This window comes from Anas platyrhynchos, chromosome 4, assembly GCF_047663525.1.
Source record: "Anas platyrhynchos isolate ZD024472 breed Pekin duck chromosome 4, IASCAAS_PekinDuck_T2T, whole genome shotgun sequence".
NCBI lineage: Eukaryota > Metazoa > Chordata > Aves > Anseriformes > Anatidae > Anas > Anas platyrhynchos.
In genome coordinates this window covers 29,513,470-29,532,174 of record NC_092590.1, presented here as the reverse complement: position 1 = coordinate 29,532,174, position 18,705 = coordinate 29,513,470, and the positions used below count along the sequence as shown (strand labels likewise).

The window sequence follows — 18,705 nt, the reverse complement described above, 5'->3', positions numbered from 1 at the left end:
GGCACATCTCCTGGATTGGTTTTGATCTAAGTAACTACTAGATGCAAACATCAGAAGGCTTTGTGTTTTGCATGCCACGTAAACAGGACCATCATATAGGGACTTAGGTTGGTTGCAGAGAACAGCTGAGTACTATTCATTTAAACGTGCTAAGAGGGATTTTTTACAAGCTAGTTATAACGATGTATAGTTGAAATCTGGGGCTAACGTTACTGCATTTAAATTGTCTTTAATCCATTGAGTAGGAACAGCAGTGAAGTTAAGGAATGATTTTGCCACTTCTATTTTGAGAAAAATAATACAGCTGGTAGGAAATAGAACAGTAGAAGGAACGGATAAATAGTAATTTCTGACATCAACTAACATTATATTCAGTGTAACTGCCATGATTTGATAGACATGCATGAAATGCTCATTATGTTACATTTTGAATAGCTTTTGCATATTGCAGATTGGATACAGTGAATTCATTTATGTTTTGTTCCTTGTATCCAGCTGATTCTGATCAAATTGCTCTTCAACTGCTCAATGGATCAGCTAAGTCTTTCACCCACAGAAATCAATCTGCAGGAGACTTCTCTAGGAGAAGGATTTAGATGTTCCAGCTGTTGAGTGTATTTGAAGGCATGTGTAATCATCCATCAGAACGTATCTGCAAGTCCACTAAAACTAGTGAGCATTTGCATTTAGAATGGGCTTAACATCACATACCTCACAAGAACTGGAGCTGTCAGTTTGGCAAATGAGGAAACTGAGGCTCAGAAAGCTGAGACCTCAGGTTTTCAAGAGCAGCTGCTAACTTCAAGGACCTCAACAAGTTTGTCTCCTAGAAAGTAAGAGGAATTTGGATAACACTGTGAAAAAGACTGCCTTGCATCTGTACCATTTCCCAAGACAACCCACAAATATCAGTATACTACATAGATTATGTTGAAAATAGACACTACCACTGTTTATAAATGGCAGCCTGTAACTCCTGTTGTGGTTTTTGTTTGTTTGTTTTCTTTTAAATCAGTACTCAATGTGATATATATTCTCAAAGCACACCCATCAGGTGCCTTTCAGGTAATTCATGAATACAGATGTCTTGTTTTGGATTTCAGACATGTTTTGACATGAGAACAACTATGCAGCTCAGGCCAAACAGAACAGTAGTTGTTCTAGACACAGGCAAATGCAAGCTTAAGAGACTACGCAAAGATTGAGGGCTGCATTTTCAGTCTTAGACATTCAAGTTCCCCTTAGTTCCTTTCATAGAGCTGGACTCTGATAACAGATCACAAATAAGTTAGGTAAGATCCATGTCACACATTCAGGTCATCCAGCTTTTTTTCTCTTTCCTTACCTTTAATGTCTGGGTCCTCACCTTCAACCATCACCATTCTCAGTATTTTTCTATATACAGGTATTTTGAGTACACCAGCTGATTAATACTTAAATCATTCAAATGAACAACGACACTGGTTTTGGTTAAGCCAAGCTTCAGATCTGCTGTAAGATTTACCTAGAACTACTTACCACAGTGCAGGAAAAGAACACTTGACAGTGATTTGAGAAGTGTACTTACTGCAGATTTGTGGTAAGAATCCAAAGAAGATGGGTGCATTTGTATGTCCTACAATACCCAGGATACCCTACAAACCAGGGACATCACCATTGTGCAAATACATGAGACTACGCTGTTGGAGTTTTATTAATGCCAGACACAAAGCTTTTTAAATAGACAAATGGATTCTTGTGCTTCATTAAAGTCAGTACGCACCTTTAAACATATTTGCTTAAAGCTACTGGAAAAGAGCAATCCAGTTGAAACATTTTGCCAGCCCTATGAAAAAGAAACAGAATGCTCAGAAGCCATGTTTTTAAACCTATGCAAAACTATCATAATTGGCATCACTGCTGTAAGGCAGAGGTAATGAAGTGAGGGTGAACAGGATTTCAAGCACCTTTGGCAATCCAAACGCTAAACATGTATTAGAATTATTCAATAATTACAATACAGGAAAACACACACACACACAAACAAACAAACCCCTCCAATCCAAAGAAATAGTTTTATTTCTTACCATGACATTTGTGTGTACTTTTCTTCTATGGATACACTGATGTCTGATCACAATTCTGAAAAAAAATAAAGCTGTTTTTCAATAATTTCCACTCTGCATTTCTACCACTCATGTTGCTTTTTAATTGTTAAATGTATTTTTAAAATTAAGGAAACTTAGACAAAATATCCCTTCTTTACAGAGAGGACTTGAAGCTGCATCACCCACTGCTAGCAGGATGTAGGACCAAGTCAGCCTTAACTAACAAGAAACCTACCATAGTAGCTGCAACATTTAGAACATCTAAACATTTCTACAAATACCATCAGGAATAATTTTCTACCATTTTTCCATCAGCCAGATGTATATAGTAGACGAGTGAACACATCCAAATCGAGGTTTCCTAATTAGACAAACTTCTTCGGGGTAAAGGAGTCTCTTGCCACCCAACATCTCTACCTCGGTAGATGCCCAAATCTCAGGGCTGGGAGCTATCTCAGTACACACACAGCAGATCTATTACACAAGATATTTCCTCTAGGGAAAGCACTTTTTAACTCCTGTGTGCCTCATATAAGAAGACCTAGAGCAAACTACTCAGTTATGATCAGATTGAGATGGAAGTTACCTATGTGTTCTGAAGTTGCTTGCAGAAATAAGCAACAGGACAAGATCAGCCAGATCCATCAGTTCTTTCTACAGTTTTTGCATAATATTCACCGTTCCAAACTTCCAACGTTATGGAATCTGAAGACTTTCTCCATCAGCAGAAATATCCTCCTATAAATTCTGTAATTAATTTGTTTTTGTTTGTTTGTTTGTTTTTACAAGTAATTTATGTTTAATGTTTGCATACACATTTTGATTTAGCTGTTTGCTAAGAAAATATTTATTAGGATTGGAAGTTTAACATAGTAAATCAAACACTTAACATTCACTGGACTTCAAACATAGATATAAAATATCTTACAAAATTTTTTATGGAATTACACAAAGCAAATGCACAGGGTTTGTCTGTTTCTACACTGAATTAATCCCAAGCCAAAACCAAAAAATAACCCCTAAAAGATCACCAAAAAAGGCATGATAAACTGCATTTTTGTCATTGTTGCACTGCTATGTAATAAGCCCTTTTTACAAACATTTAATATTAAAAAAATTTTAAATGTATTCCATCTAACAGAACTACTGGATTTAACAGCTGATTTTTAACTGACTTTACACCATGAAATTCTATTAATAGAGGTACCTTAGTCACTTTGTTTAAAATATGGAGAGTAGAGATAGAAAAAATTAACCTTTAGTAGTCTTTAATATAAAATGCAATAAATTTTCCAAAATAAGAATATTATGACACACTAGTGCCAATTTATGCTGACAAAAGCTGATATCAGCTTCTTTCTAACTAAAAATTCATTTCACAAAACCTTTATATATTACATGAATATTCAAGTAAACTATTTAAAATATTTAAAAACACAAAAACTGAATTATACAGTGTTTCAGAGAGATGTTAATTTGGGAATGATGTCATGTCCAACTACATATACTTATAGATATACTTTTTCTTATTTTTAAGACCATCATGACAACTACCTGATATGGCAAGGAATCCTTGTCGCTAATATGATATTTTTCAATGTATAACTTCAAAAAATAAAATGATAAGGATTTAACACATCAATATTCTGTATACTGTGTGACACTGAATCACACTACTGGCTTCCCTTTGTAAAGTGCTGAGTAACAGCCAAATTACATCAGATTTAACTGGAGATGATGGTGCTCAGTGTCTTGCAAAAAGTCACAATTGAACTTCTACAATCAAACAATAAAATAAAAAAAGCAAGTTCAGCTGAGTAGCGTGTGTGTTCACCAGTGTCAAATCTCTAACAAAACCCTGAAAGACTAACAACACTTTTCTTGCAGGCTGCGTTCTTTATATCCATCAGCTGCAAGGACATTAAAATATTTTATTAATGATTCAAACACTGGACACCTTCTCTAGTTGAAGGTGAGTTGCTCACTAGTTTTGGTCAAGTGGCTTTTGGGAAACTTTCAGAGCAAAATAACCCAGCAACAGATAATTGGGATGGAAAATGCAAATCATGCACAGCTATATTACTGCAAGAATCGAATAACACATGCAAGACAAATAAAAGGTCAGAACATACCAAAGTAGCAATGGTTAAGAAGTTAGTAAAATTTTCACAGTGTTTCATACAGCCTTTTACTTTAACACAAGTGCATCACTTACCACCACTATTGCTCAGACATTTTTAAACATCTCTTGGCCATGCAGATCAGTTTGAGAAGAAAACAGCAAATTACACTTCTTAGGCATTTTTAAACATTAAGTACAACTTATAAATTTATTTTTGTATTAAGTCTTTTTAAACAGGTGTTTTCAAGTTATCATTGTTCTAAGTGTTGGGCTTTAACATTCCTTCCAATTTTGTTGGTTCCTGAGCGCTAAATGCCCAAAGGACTGGCCAAATTATACAAAGCTAAGCTTTGTTCAAATAGCCCAGTTATTACATAAACAGAAGGTATAGGGAATTTCTTACCGACACTTCTAAATTTCTTCCTTCCTAACCTTGAGATGATTCTAACCTTGAGATTGCCGAATTTTAATCAGTTGTTCACATACATCTTTGCCTCCTGGAAACATTGCTTGGGTGATTTACGAAGGAGTACAACTAGACTCAGGAACACCACTGACTTTTTTTTTTTTCCATCCAAAGAACTAAATACACATTTTTTCCCCACCTGGCAAATTCTATTTGACGCCACATCACCACCACTCAACATTAACTTGTAAAACAGAGACTTACTCCACTGTCAGACACAGCAGGGGAAAAATGTCCAGAGGATAAACGGGAGGCTCTTTATCAGATATAATTGCTTGTTCATAAGGAGAGAATCCAGCTTCCCCTTAGTTATTCTTTCATAAATTAATAATTTGTTAAAATCATAGTCACAAGAATTTCAGCTATTACACAAAATTCAAGTTTAAAAAAAACAAGAATAAATTAGTTACAGCCTTGTAAACAAATGTTCATTTATGTAACATAGCTGGGGGAAAAAAGTTCCTCTATATAATAAATCAGACAGTACAAGGCACACATCACACTTAAGAATCCGAAGTGATAAAACCAGCAGATGCCTTCATCTTCTTTGTTCGCTGGTGTAATTGTGCTATAGACACTGTAAAAATATGTAATATTTTTGTTTACATTACAGTCACTTGAAAATATTTCATGACTGTGCTTTTTCTGGTAAAATACTTGTGCTACTTTACAGTATGGTATGATTTGAAGCTCTCGGAATGAATCTTCTCAAATGTTCTCTACAAAGCTGCCAGGGAAAAGGCCAGTTTTTCCATTTCGTTGCAGAGTGCCTTTGAACCAGCCATCTTCACGTTTTTTGTGTACAAAAACAATGTCACCTTCCTTAAGTTCAAGTTCTGCTTCACTCTGAGGAGGATAAGACACCACAACTCTGTACCTGTATAATTACAGAAGAAAAACATCCCACCTTAGTTCAGGTTCTTTTAAAAAACAATGCTTTTAAAAATATTCTTGTGCATGTTAAAACTTATCAAAACAGGAAACTGCCTAGAACTGTTTGTTGAGTAGAACACAGCAAATTAAAAGTTAAGTATATCTTGAACAGAAAACAATAATAGCAACATAATGAATTTAAGTCAAACATAAGCATCTCCTACCACAATTTTTTAACCAAGATCCCAGTAAAAATGCACTAAAAGGTCAAATAACAGGAGAAAACCCATAAACACATTTTTGGACATAAATTTGCAAACTCTTCCAGCTAGCATGACTCAACAATATCAAAGCATTCACAGCAGTAATTGGGCATAATTTTATGACTATATGTTTAATGTGATGTTATCCCAGGGAATGTTCTTAAGAAAAGGCATAGTATAAAAAGATGCAACTAACAAAACACATTAATTTGCATTTGTTTTTAATTATTTGTGTTTATCTTAGAAGCTTTTCAGGAAAATAATGCATGCCATCTTAATTAGACACAGTTGCACAATTTGTGTACTACTATATTAAAACAACATTTTAAAGAAGTGTTCAGCCCAACAATTTTCTTTAGCATCTGACCGATAAAAAAAAAAAGTATGTTTTTCCAATTTTTCACAGTAAAATCACTTTTTGAATATGACTTCCACTACACATTAAATACAGGCTACAAACACTCTTCTATACTTATTTTCAAACATGTATAACACCACTCAATCTAATATCACAGCTTGAGTTCGCATCAACCTAAAATTTAAATGTTATAGCTCTGCAGACAATTGTGTCAACTTCTCCAAAGTTTTCTGATAATTATTATAATTGAGTTTCTAGCTACACAGCCAGTAATGCTTGCATGTTGAAATCAAATTGAATCCATGGCTGACTGTAGAATTAAAAAAACTTTTAAGGTTAAGAGCCTTCAAAGTTTGCTGCCTTAAGACATAAGAAGCAAACATTTTTAATAGATCATAAGTTCTCTCAAGAATGTGTACTACTTGACATAAACAACAGCCTCTACTCAGACAGGGCAAGATAGTAAAAGATAAAGGACTGCAATAAAGCTATGATGAACTTCAGCTATTGCAATAAATGGCTGCTTTAGGGGCTGAAAATTAACCATCACACTACAGAACACACACTATATTTATCTAAAAGAAAGCCCATGAAAATTGAGTGTTAAAAAAGAATACCTGTATTATTTACCTTCCATTCTTTCAAATTGCGCCCTGTAAATATTTGTTTCACTCGAAATACCCTCATTTCAGTTTCTAATGCTGTCCATAAGTTACCTCTGCATTCTCCTGAATTAATAGACTAGTCTATTCCTTTCCCAGATTCTGCTGCTGGTTCCCTCCTAAGTGTTAAAACCAACAACTTTGCAAATACCCATCTTCTCTTTGCCCTCCCTAGACCACCAGCAGCTTGCACAGAAATGCAAAGCTTTCCATACAGATTTGAACACTCACACCCCTGCAGTAGCTTAGTACCTCTCATTAGCTTTCCAAATACTTTGACATTCATCTTGTAATCTAATGTCTAACACAAAGCACAACACTCCCGGCATTTAAGTGCTGTTTTACTATCTTCTGCAATGCTGAATCAGCAGAAAACCTACAAGAGTTTGTGCCTTGAAGATCACACCATCTCTTCTTATTATGGCAAACCAGCAAATTTCAGGTCATATTTTACAAATTATATTTGCCCAAACAGAGGTGATCCCGTCCACACTCATCATAAATTCATTCAGCTGTCCATTCAGATCACCTTCTATCAACTATGGAACAAAAATTATTCTTCAATTCTTCAAACAACAGACTGTCAAAATTACCAATTTTATACAGAGTAAAGAGCTTATGCTTCAGCTCTAAAATTCATTGCCAGGTTCCTGGAAAAAAACAACCACATTTACTAAGTGTGAGTTATGTTTTGGAAAAACTTTTTCATTCCCATGTCTGAATCCCCAAAACACTTCCTTGTTTATCTCCCTATTCAGTATTTGCAAATGTTTTCAATGTCTGAAGGTCAAATTTGCAGATCCTTTTGGTCACGTAATCTATGAATGCTTTTTATGTGCACAGTATAATCATTAGTGACTTATAAACTATGACTTTATTTCAGTTATAACGATCCCCCATCTGCCCAGTATATTTAGATGCACAATATGTGTTTTCTTTCTATTTGCTTTGACTGTTTTACAGTATTTTTTAAATTATGTTTCAAAATGTTATTCTTTCTAATAAGCTAGTGATCAAATATTATAAAAATAAACTTGCAACAGCTTCCCAGAAGCAACCACTACATTTGCCATGACTTTTTTCCTGATATTCCTCACGTCTGGCTGTATCCCATAGTGCTGTTGCACTTCGTATTTGTGATTTATTTTATTTTGTTTTTAGGGGGGTGAAGGTGATCTATCTTCACATTTCTCCATTCTACTCTTCATTGGTAATATTGGTATTTCTGACACTTTCCAATAACATGAAAAGGATTACATCTTTCATGTGTTTCTCTTCCTTCATCGCTTCAGTTTCACTAAATACTGATCTTCTTCCAAGTTATTTGCAGTTATTTTTAGACTGTTTTACTTGTGTTTTTCCTATTTTGTTTTATGAATCATTTGTCCGGTTACCTCGAGGATACTTTCACATATGCAAAAAAAAAATTACCTGGGGAAAGCAGACAATGGAAAGTTGGAATTACTGTTATTACACTAGTTGAGTTTATATTAAACTTTCTTTTTTTTAATTTTTTTAATTTTTACTTTTCACCTCATCTATATACTGCTGTTGTGCAGCTTTTGCATCTGCTGAGTAGGTGCCTTGATGCACTAATCAACCCCCTTCTAGAGGGAAATGGTTCTGAGCAGAGTTACATGCTGCCAGACCTGATAAAACGTGCTGCCCTCCTAAGCCATGAGCCTGCTCACTGGAAGCAGATATTATACCAATCACTCTGTGGGGAATTAAATGGCTTGGAGCCACTTTACTGGCAGAGCAAAATTTCTGCTATCTTTCACAATAACTGGATGAAGGACTTGTTTTATAGTTTAGGTTACACAATGATGTGCGTTTAGGTCCGATTTCAGGTTTTTAACCCCCTTGTGGGGTGCTGAAAAGTTGATTATTACAGTGCTATATATTTACTGTAAAACCTAAGGCTATTTAATCAATGCTTCCTTCTAAAAGAGAAAAGTCTTGAAAAAGATTTGGTAGCACTGTAAGACAACTTGCAGCTTGGCTGAGGGACCAGAAGAATGACTGAACGCCATTGCAAAGTCTCAGGTGATCTAACACACTCTGTGAGGAGACAAGAATTCTCCAAACTGCCCCAGACTGGAAGAGAGGCTTGGATGAAATTTGTTTAACGTTTCTCCTTATCCTATATAATGAACATATGGAAGAGCATTGTCACCATTGGGCAGTCAACCTAGCTCAAAGGAGAAGAGTACAGTAGTGGCAAGTAAACCACTGGTTTGCGACAGAGGAGTCCTGCAATATTAAGATGGAAGGGAATACCATCATCTTCCCTTCCTTTAGAGAAATGGCTACAGGTATCACAGTATTTATCTGCAAATTCACACCACAAAGAACCTGTGCACTATCAAATATGCTAATCCATTTATTCTGTATGACTGGAAACAACCTCTTTAATGGTTCACTTTTTTACTTCCTATTTTCTGTAGAACATACATCAAACACACTCTTAGAGAACCTGCAATTCTAGGGAATGGAGAAACAGTGGGATTACAATGAGAATTTACTCCTGTGTCTTTAAAGGCAGCCAGGACTCCAGGGAAAACTCAGTGTTAAACAGGAATATTTTCAAGGGCTTTTCAGAGTTGATTCAGACACTTTTGCTGCCAATTCATCCAGAATATCAGCAGAACCTGACTCCTAAATCCTCGAGTCAGATTTGAAAATAAACCTTAAACACTAATAATTATAGTCCAAAGCTGGAGTCAGAATAGAAAGAGTACATTACTTTCCAAACAGACTGTAGCTTGTGATGGCAATTGTGATATTTAAGAGCAGAACAATTTTAGCAGGAGATTTCTCTGTTCTTTTGCTTTTTGCTGAACTTATTTTTATTTTCCTCCTCAACTCCAAATTTTCACTGAAGATACTATTGTACCATCAGTACGTTCCCTATATATGCCTGCTGAGAACTAGTAAGATTGATTGATGCTTCTAAGTTACTCTGAAGACTTCAAGTACAAGGTGAGTTGTATGTATTATTAAGCAACAGATTTGAAGCAATTCAGCCTAAAGAAACAAACTTAACAAGAGCAAATCAGCAAGAAAAGTATTAACTCTGTCCTGAAAAGGAAAAAGAGAACCCAGATGAAATTCTATTTAAATGTGCTGACAAAAGTGTAACGCTTCTACATGACTATCAGGGAAAATTATTTTGTGGTAGCAATTATCACTTAAACAAACATTATGGACACAGATTTATACTAAAAGGAATGTTTGAGTGTATATTATTATTATATCAATAAAAGTATACAGCATCATTTGCAATAAGTAGTAACAAGAAAAAAACTCCATCATGGAAATGAAAAATCCACATTTTGTGAGGATGCAAATAGCTTTATATGAATATCCACTGGTCATACCAGAATGAATTTGATATTATTGTCACATTCAAAGCACTAAAATATACTACTGTGCCAAATAAATTCGTGATGATGTGAAAATAAATTGTTAGTTTTAAAGCAAAGTCCTTCAGCTTTTATTTTCTATCTATGAATGTAATCAACTTTAGAAATTTAATATAAAATAAGACATTTCCTGCAAGAAAACTGCACAGAAACAGTAATAACCTATTTTAAAAAAATGCTAAAGGTATGACAGAAGTCAAATAAAAGACAAAGTAGAAACTTACATACTGTCTGGCTCTTAAGACACAAATGTAGCTTTAGATCAATGGGACTCTGAAAGTGCAATGGTATGCCCACACTCCACGAGTTAATAGTATCAGAACAAAGTCTACAGTAGTCAGCATGAATCAATTTAGTCTTAGAACTGTTATACTGCAACCCTGTACGCCACACAATCCTGTAGCTACTGCAAAAGAAATCCTACGACATTCTTCATATTGCTTGTCTACTACCAAGGGTAATAAAAAGAGACAGAAAACTGCCACTTCCTTAACAGGCTGTGCAGCCTACTGAGGACCTTGAAATTTGAAAATAATAGGTGGACACAAAATAAAAGGGACAGTACTTTAAAGCAACTGCCTGTCAGCTTCAGAGATCAGACAACTGTGCGCTTTTTAGGCATACTTGCCAGGATGCAGAGGTTGCCCTACAGGTTCCTATGTGGAGTGCACAGTAACAGGGCCTTCATGCAGAAAAGCCATCTCTGCAACAGTTCTAGAAATTACATAGCAAGCCTAAGCATAGATAAGTGCCTTATTCAACATATATTTGGGCTGGCAATTATGCACTGCTAATAATGCCAAAGACTAACCTGATGTTCACATATGCAAGATTATAAAGTGTTCTGTTTCATCTACCTCAGTTCTCAGACCAGGACTAGATCACTGTGTTTGAGTGTCTTTTTATGCCAGAACTTTAAAGTAACACGGGAAGAAAAACAAACATTAGAGTTGGTTGATAAGCATATAAAGCAATGTTAAATGAGCAAATTCTATTTTTTCTACAAAACCTCAGCATTTTGAAGAGCTACTAGCAGTTCTCATACACAACAAATATCCGTGTGCAATTTTTTCCTTGGTTTGCCTAAGTTTCATGACAGGAATAATTTACCTTTCACAGACAAGAGGCCTGGACTCATTCAGGACCGGACCCAGGGATGAGCATGGCTGCCGAGGCGGCGGCGCTATTGGAATAGCAGAATCCAGGGAACTTGTCTTCCGATGCTGCGTCTCCTGTGCCAGCCCAGAGACCTCGCAGTCAGTGGGACAGGATCCAGCTTTGCTGTGACCCCCTGCTGAGGGAAGCTCTGGCCCAACTGCACCTTGCAGGGCTAACTCTGCAGCTGCTTGCTCGACCTCCAGAGTTGGTGATGCTGGAGGTGACATGCGGGGTTTGCGTTTGGTGGATGCTCCAGAGAGCAGCTTCAGCAACCCCTTTTTTTCTTTCTGTGAACAAAAAGCAGTGCTTCATTTTAGAACAAAGGCATTCCACGAAGAGTTGAACACTTCCTTCTTACAGATGTCACCTTGATCAGAGAGGACTCGAGTAAATTATGAGGAAATGCTTGACATTGTACAAATTATTACAAGAGTTAATTATGAAAATTATAAAAGAGAAAGATAATTATTAAAATTCTAAAGAGAAAAACAGTAACTCGTTTAGACCATGAATATGCTAAGCCCTTTTGCTTAGTTAAGGTGAGTTAAGGCTTTAGAAAGCCAATGGCATTGGCCCAAAAGGTTGTCTAGAAAAAGGAGTGAGGAGTTAGATTCCCACAAAGGGAATCTAAGAAGTAAACATTTAGTTAACAGGGAAGTTTCTAGGAAGGAATAAAGAATTATTTCAAACCAACCAGGGAGAAAAAGTCTGCCCTGGAGGCTGCTGTTTAGATAAGTGTCTTTTATTTACCCTCCCTCAGTAAGAGAAGACCTTCATGATTTAGCAGAAATTTGCCACAAGGGGAATGTATTGTGTTTTGCTGTTCTGCTAGAGGGGAGAATTGTAAACATTCTTTTTGCTTGTCCAGACAGGAATCCCTGAAGACTAAGACTTACCCTAAAGAGAATTATTTAAGTAGCTTGTGTGTTTGTCTTTTTTTTTTTTTTTTTAAGGGGTGTGGCAGTGATCTTCTTACCAACCCTTTGACTAAGTGAATTTAGTGCTTATGAGAGGTGCCAGATTGTAAGCCCTGAAGACAAAAATAAGCTATTTAACCACAGAAAGAGAAAAGCTAAGCAATATGAGATTTTTATTATAGCTTGGGATGCAGTGGAATTGGTAAACTGTGAATGAAAAATAGTCTTTCTTCCAAGTCTCCAATAAATTAAAGCTATTTCAGGAAAGAACTGCTGTCTACAATATAGGAAAGAAATACAGAAACTAAAAGAAATTAACACAGTCCGAATATGTTAGCATCTTCAACCTTAAACTCTAAATCAATTTTCTAAAAGTCCTTCCTAAAAGCACATTGGTCTAGATTCAGTGGTTACAGCTAAAGCCATTAAAAAAAAAAAAAAAACAAAACAAAAAAAAAACACACCAAAGTTCTAGGTTCCTCCATTCAATAATAATCAGCAAAAATAATTAAGAAGTGGGTGAGATTACAGTTGCAAACCTATGATTAAAACCTTCAAAAACATCATTAAGGAGTGCATGTGCGTGAAAAGTAGCAAAGTAATGTCTAAAACATTTGAGATTTAAAGGAAATTGTCAAAAACAGAAAAAAAAAGATTCCAAAGACACCACAACTGTAAAAGAAAACCACTCAGAAATTTGGAGAAATGTTTCTGCCAACAATGTAACATAATGACATGGTTTGTTGGACAATGAAAATGAGTTCAGACAGAGAAAAGTACTTGAAATGGAAGGAAGAGAAATGGAATCACTAGAAAGTCTACTGACCTCCCTTTACAAAAGATACTTATGTGATTGATACTGCAGCTTTCTTTTTTTTTTCTTTGTACAATAAGCACTCCTTGTAACCTTTTTCATAGTCTGTGTCTACTTAACAAGACAAATGTTATAATACTATATATAAAGTTAATGTTTCATAATTGTTTTTCCACTTATACAACCTAAAGGAATACTTTTTTTTACTAAATATGAATTTCATTTTCTTAGACCAAACTTCTTACATTCCTATAAGTTTTGGTGTTGTTGTTATTTTCTTTTTGTCTTACTTTTTTTTTTTTTTTTTTTTCCTATTACCAGGGTAGTATACTGGTTTAGAGATTCTTACTGATAACAATTACTGACCATGTAACTTTCTAAAGCACCTGGCAATCTGGTCACAGTTCCAGAAAACAGAATATTTAAAATTCCAAGAGTCAAATAGCTCTTCTGAACTTTACCAGTTCACCTTTTTTCACCACTAGAGGCATCAATCTGCTACCCTATTTTAACCCTTCTCCAAGGTCTGCTCTGTATTTTATCCCTCCTAAATTATTATGGAATGGCCATGAATGGGCTTGCTGTAGTCACAAAATGGCTGCCTGGGATTCAGGCTCAGCCTTGCAAACTTACAGTGCTCCAATTCAGCAAATGTAAGAAATAAATACAGATTTCTCAAAAGTTTGAATGATAAAAATTGGAGAATGCAAGGAAGTGATTTGATTCTCTACCCACCTTGCTGTCCTTGTCTGCTTTACTGACAGCAGCACTTCCACCAGCTGCTAAAGCACTCTCTGGAGATGCAGGAGCTCCAGGGTGAGTGTTTACAGTTCTCCCACTAATATCTCCCTCCAAAGATGAAGCAGCAACGCTGGGAGAATTCAAAGAAGCTGCTGCACATGCCAGAGGGATGGTTGAGCGGTTCACATTCACAGCTGTGACGTAAGCAGCAGTATTTGGAAGCTGGGGCTGGACCTGCTGGGAGGCAACGGAGTGGTGGGGAATGATCACAGCTGCAGGAATAAGGCATGTTGGACTCTGTGCTTGTATGGGTGTGACTGCTGCTGTAGGTCTTTCTTGATTGTGTGCAGCAACTAGAACAAAAGAATAATATGCAAGAGAGTTCATCTTTTCATAAGGCACACAGAAAGAGAGGTACTGTCACTGTGTTATAACTAATCAATTACAAGAAGCTTCCTTCCTAGCTGTGCCAATCCCATTTGTATTACTATAATAACAACTTACACAGCATCCAATTTATCTCAGCATAACAAAGTGGCAGCATACTCCTGGTAACCTACTTGCACCAGTATACAACAGAAGATTAACATCACCGCAACTATTGTGGAGATAGCCAAGCTGCTAAGTAAAATGCTTCACATAAGAACAGAAATGCAAACATTACATTTTAGTTCACAAGAGCTAGTTAAATCCTGCCTGGAACTTGTTTGTTCCTTTTAATATGCTGTGTAGTTGTCAGGGCATATAAAACAATGTAGGAAGAAACACTCCTTATAGAAGCTGCTAAAAATATAATTGGATTGTTTTCCCTAAACTACTCACAAAATCACAACAGATTTAGTGGGTCTTTCAAACAATAAGTACAGTGGCAATTACTGCTGTGAGTGGTTTCTCTGAAAACGTAAGCTATTGTCTCTTGGGATGTTTAAATATAGGAACGGATTTACTCATACCCTTGTGAAATAAAAGCAACATTTACACTGGAAGTTGAAAAATAGCATAGGGATGAATACACTAACCTGGGCTGCAGCCTAGCTGCAAAGCACAGACCTCTGCATGAACTAATTTATACTTTCGAAGAAGCAACACTGCTGCCATAGTTATATGATCAACATTATATGCTTTAGATCATTAAAACAGGCTGAGTATCTCTGTACAATCAGGTGGCATGGAGTGCAGACATTTCACCCAAACAACACGAGGCAAGACGCCGCATTCCATTGCTACACGGCCTCTTTCCTTCAAATACACTGAAACGGAGTATCTAGAGAGGGGTCATCTCTCTAGCTTGGTGATCGCACTTCTCAAATATATCAATTCACTTTGATTTTTCAAATACTAATTAGAGTTGCAGTCTTCTCGTAACTGATATGCTGGCATCAAGCCTCTAGCACTCACTCGCTCTGTTCTGCTCTCTACTAATCCCCTTGGTATATTGTACCAACAGTGTATTAGAGAAGCCTGACACAATTCACAAATGGGATATAACAATGCTACAGAAAGTATTATAGACAATTATAATCTCTGAGATAAGAAACACAAGTTGTTTCCTAAAAAGAAAGCACCACAAATCGCTATGTGTATTCTGTGATATGTAAGATCTCCCACTGCAGCAGACCTTTTCCAAGCACCATGAACATTTCAAAAAGGAAGAGTGCAGGCTTGCCTAAAAGCAACAGCAGCAAGCTTTTTGGTATATATATATATATATATATAAAAAAAAAGCCAATTGTTAATGCTGCCTTTTGTTCCTGATATAAAGTCAGTTTTCTTACAAGTAGCTGCTACTCTTCAAGCAATGTCTATAATTGCAGGCAAACAGAGTACAAGTATGGAATAGCTTTCTTGTTTTGTTTCCTGATCCCTGATGAAATCCATAGAAAAAAGGCTTCAAGTTCCCCTGCTTTCATTAGTTCCGCCTATTTCATTAAAAGATGAATATACACTTCTTTTCCAGCTCCTTTCAATCAAAGAATGCATACCCCTCAGTGCAGATGATGACGAGCAACATCTCACTAAGATCACTTGAAGAAGGATCTTCAAAGTCATGAGCTGAACTGAAAGCGAAGAACAGCCCTGCACAATGCAGCATTAGCCTGCAAAGCCTTGCTGAGAGAACAACACTCAGCAAGCAAAAGCTCAAGATGATCACATTTCAGATGCTGACTACACAGTTTTATGTAACATTTGCACATAAAGCAACCATTATTGCTTCGGTTCTAGTTAAACAGGCCATTACAAGAACAGATCTATGTTTGTGACTGAGCTGTGACTGAACAGTACACCTTTACACTGCAATCCAATGTTAAGTTCCCTGTGAAGAGAGCGCAGCCCCTTTGAATTTTCCATTTGGGACCTGAAAAGTTGGTGGAAAGCATGTTGTCATGTTTTCCAGCTGAATGGAACTGTAAGAGCTTATTCATCTTGACAGAAGTGCAGAGATGCAGAGACAGAAAAGCCTCTGGAGCCCACAGGAACCTTCTCCTTTGTGCTGTCACTTGCAAACTTTTAGACAGCTCAAAAGAAGGATTTAAAGTAGGAACCACCTGTGCCTGAGAGGCAAAAATGTGCAGATGTTTTGCTTGGTTTCTCTTACCAGCTGCCAATAGCACCTGGTGTGTTTTTGTTGTTGTTGTTGTTTCTAATTTAAAGGTAAAGAACAAAGTGGTTACAAAGGACTATCGCATGTCTTCCAGCCTCAGATCAGCCTGGAGGAAGACGGGCCAATTAAAGAAACAAAGCATCTAAAGACACATGCACATATTCTACCTGCAAAATCAAACCTGGTGCTGACATCCGAGCATGCATAAGGTGTTTTAGGAGATGACCATGAATGAAGAGTGGGCTAAATCACAGATATTGAGACCATAAAAAATAATCATCCTTAATCTGGTAACAGATTATACTATTGGAATCTCATTTCCTCTCCTGCTTTGCCAATTAGAATGTAGTGATTAAAAAAAGTTCCATTCTTTCATCCAAGAGATCTTAGGGCCCAAATACAAGGCTGAAAGATGGAACACTGGGATAATTTGCAGTGGAGGTTTACGTTCCTGTAGTGTTGTTTTGTTGTTTTTTTTTTAATTATTTTTATTATTATTATTTTTCCTCTTTTTGAGGGCCTAGGAGCAACTGGAACAGATAATATTCCAGACGCATGGTATTTTCCTAGCCTGGCAAATCCACAGTGGAGTGCACAGTGTTTTTGATAAACAAAAACTCCTGAAAATACCACTATCAATCTTTTTGGATCTGGGGTTAAATAACAAGAAGGCATGTTTCACTATGATGTGGCCTGCCCCAGACAGTAAAGGCAGAGTTATACCTGTCAGAAATACCGAGTTTTATGACATAGATGGTACATATCTTGAAGCTAGTCTAGTCTTAATGGTTTCAGAGTCAAAGCTGGAAAAAGTTCAAGTCAAGTGTAGAGAACAAACTGGAAAGCATAAAAACTAGCCCTCAGCCCTGAAAGAGAAGAATGAATGAATGCTAAAAGTCTTCAAAGATGTTAGGTTGAGAATTTAAGAACGAATGCTAAATTAGAGCAATCTGTAGTTGTTATGCAGTTAGCACAAAAACATAAGCTATGACTCAGATGTTCTTATCACTTTTATTACTACATGAATTGCGTATTAGTCGGGAAGCTCAAAGAATGTCCTCATCCTGGATACTGATGGAAAAACAAAAATTTCCACCTAAAATACCTATATATAAATTTCCAACAGTAGGAATACCTATGTACACACAATTGCTTGGAGGAGAATAATAAAAGATTTATCAATTCAGAGAGATATACTGGCATTTCAGAAAGCATTCAGCTCTATAATATAAAAATACTTTAGAAAAACAGAAACATGTATTTACACATATTCTGACTCAAGCTACCTGCCCAGACAAATCCTGTAGTTTGTTTACCACAAAGATACTACTGCAAATAGAAAGCCTTTTTTTTTTTTTATTATAATTTTTTCTTTTACCTGTTCTAACTGCGTTGCGAGCCTGGTTGACTGTCATTTGTCCTGTCACGTGCATAAGGACCTTGGTTTGTGGACTAGTTTGGATATGTGCTGCAGAAACCACAGCTGTGGGTACTGTGCTGGAGTTCACTGCCACACCATTCCCCTGGAGCTTCTGAGATGTTCCACTAGCAGTGGAAGGGCTGACCATAGTTACCACTCGTCCTGTTTGGCCAGCAGTAGACATGGGAACTTTTGTTTGTGATGCACTTGTCACTGTCCTGCCAAAATTGAAAACAAAACACTAAAACACAACTGAAAAACACGCTAGTTGCTGACACCTACAGCTTTTCCATTATTTAGTTTAAGGATTAGGTCCTACACCTAGGAACTATTTAAACACTGGTATGAAAACGTACCTTGTAACTGGAGCCACGTAATTGCCAGGAAAAACACCAATCTTGCTTGTGTGCATGGAAGTTCCCTTGAACCAGCCATCTTGGCAGCGTTCAAATACCAAGAACATTTCTCCCTTCCGCAGTTCCAGTTCATCCTCCTTTCGAGGAGTGTAAGGGTATATAGCAATATATCTACAAGACAGGAAAGCAGATGTAATTGTTAAATCTAAAACCATTAAAAACATCACTTGGGTTTTCTAGCTGAGAGAGTTCAGGGTCGGAGATGAGAAGTCATGGCAGAAAGGGTTGTATGGCAGTTGATCAATCACACTGTTTCAATATTAAACCAGAAAGTTATGGTAGTAACAAGGAGAACAATGACCATTAAAAACATTGTAACATATAAATACTTCCAATAAGATTGTCCATTTCCTTAATTCAGTTAGTGACCTCTAAATAGAT

General features: G+C 36.5%; 1 protein-coding gene across 1 annotated transcript in view; it reads right to left on the bottom strand.

Annotated features, from left to right (window-relative positions):
* Positions 1–2,916: 2,916 nt before the first annotated feature.
* The window catches only part of SH3RF1 (SH3 domain containing ring finger 1), an 84,122-nt gene continuing 68,333 nt past the window's right edge, over positions 2,917–18,705 (bottom strand). The window contains exons 8-12 of the mRNA XM_027456432.3: positions 18,265–18,435; positions 17,867–18,126; positions 13,881–14,239; positions 11,367–11,701; positions 2,917–5,552 (exon numbers count right to left, since the gene is read on the bottom strand). Of these exons, the coding sequence (XP_027312233.1) occupies positions 5,384–5,552; positions 11,367–11,701; positions 13,881–14,239; positions 17,867–18,126; positions 18,265–18,435 (1,294 nt within the window). The 3' untranslated portion in view covers positions 2,917–5,383. The remainder of the gene's footprint in view (positions 5,553–11,366; positions 11,702–13,880; positions 14,240–17,866; positions 18,127–18,264; positions 18,436–18,705) is intronic.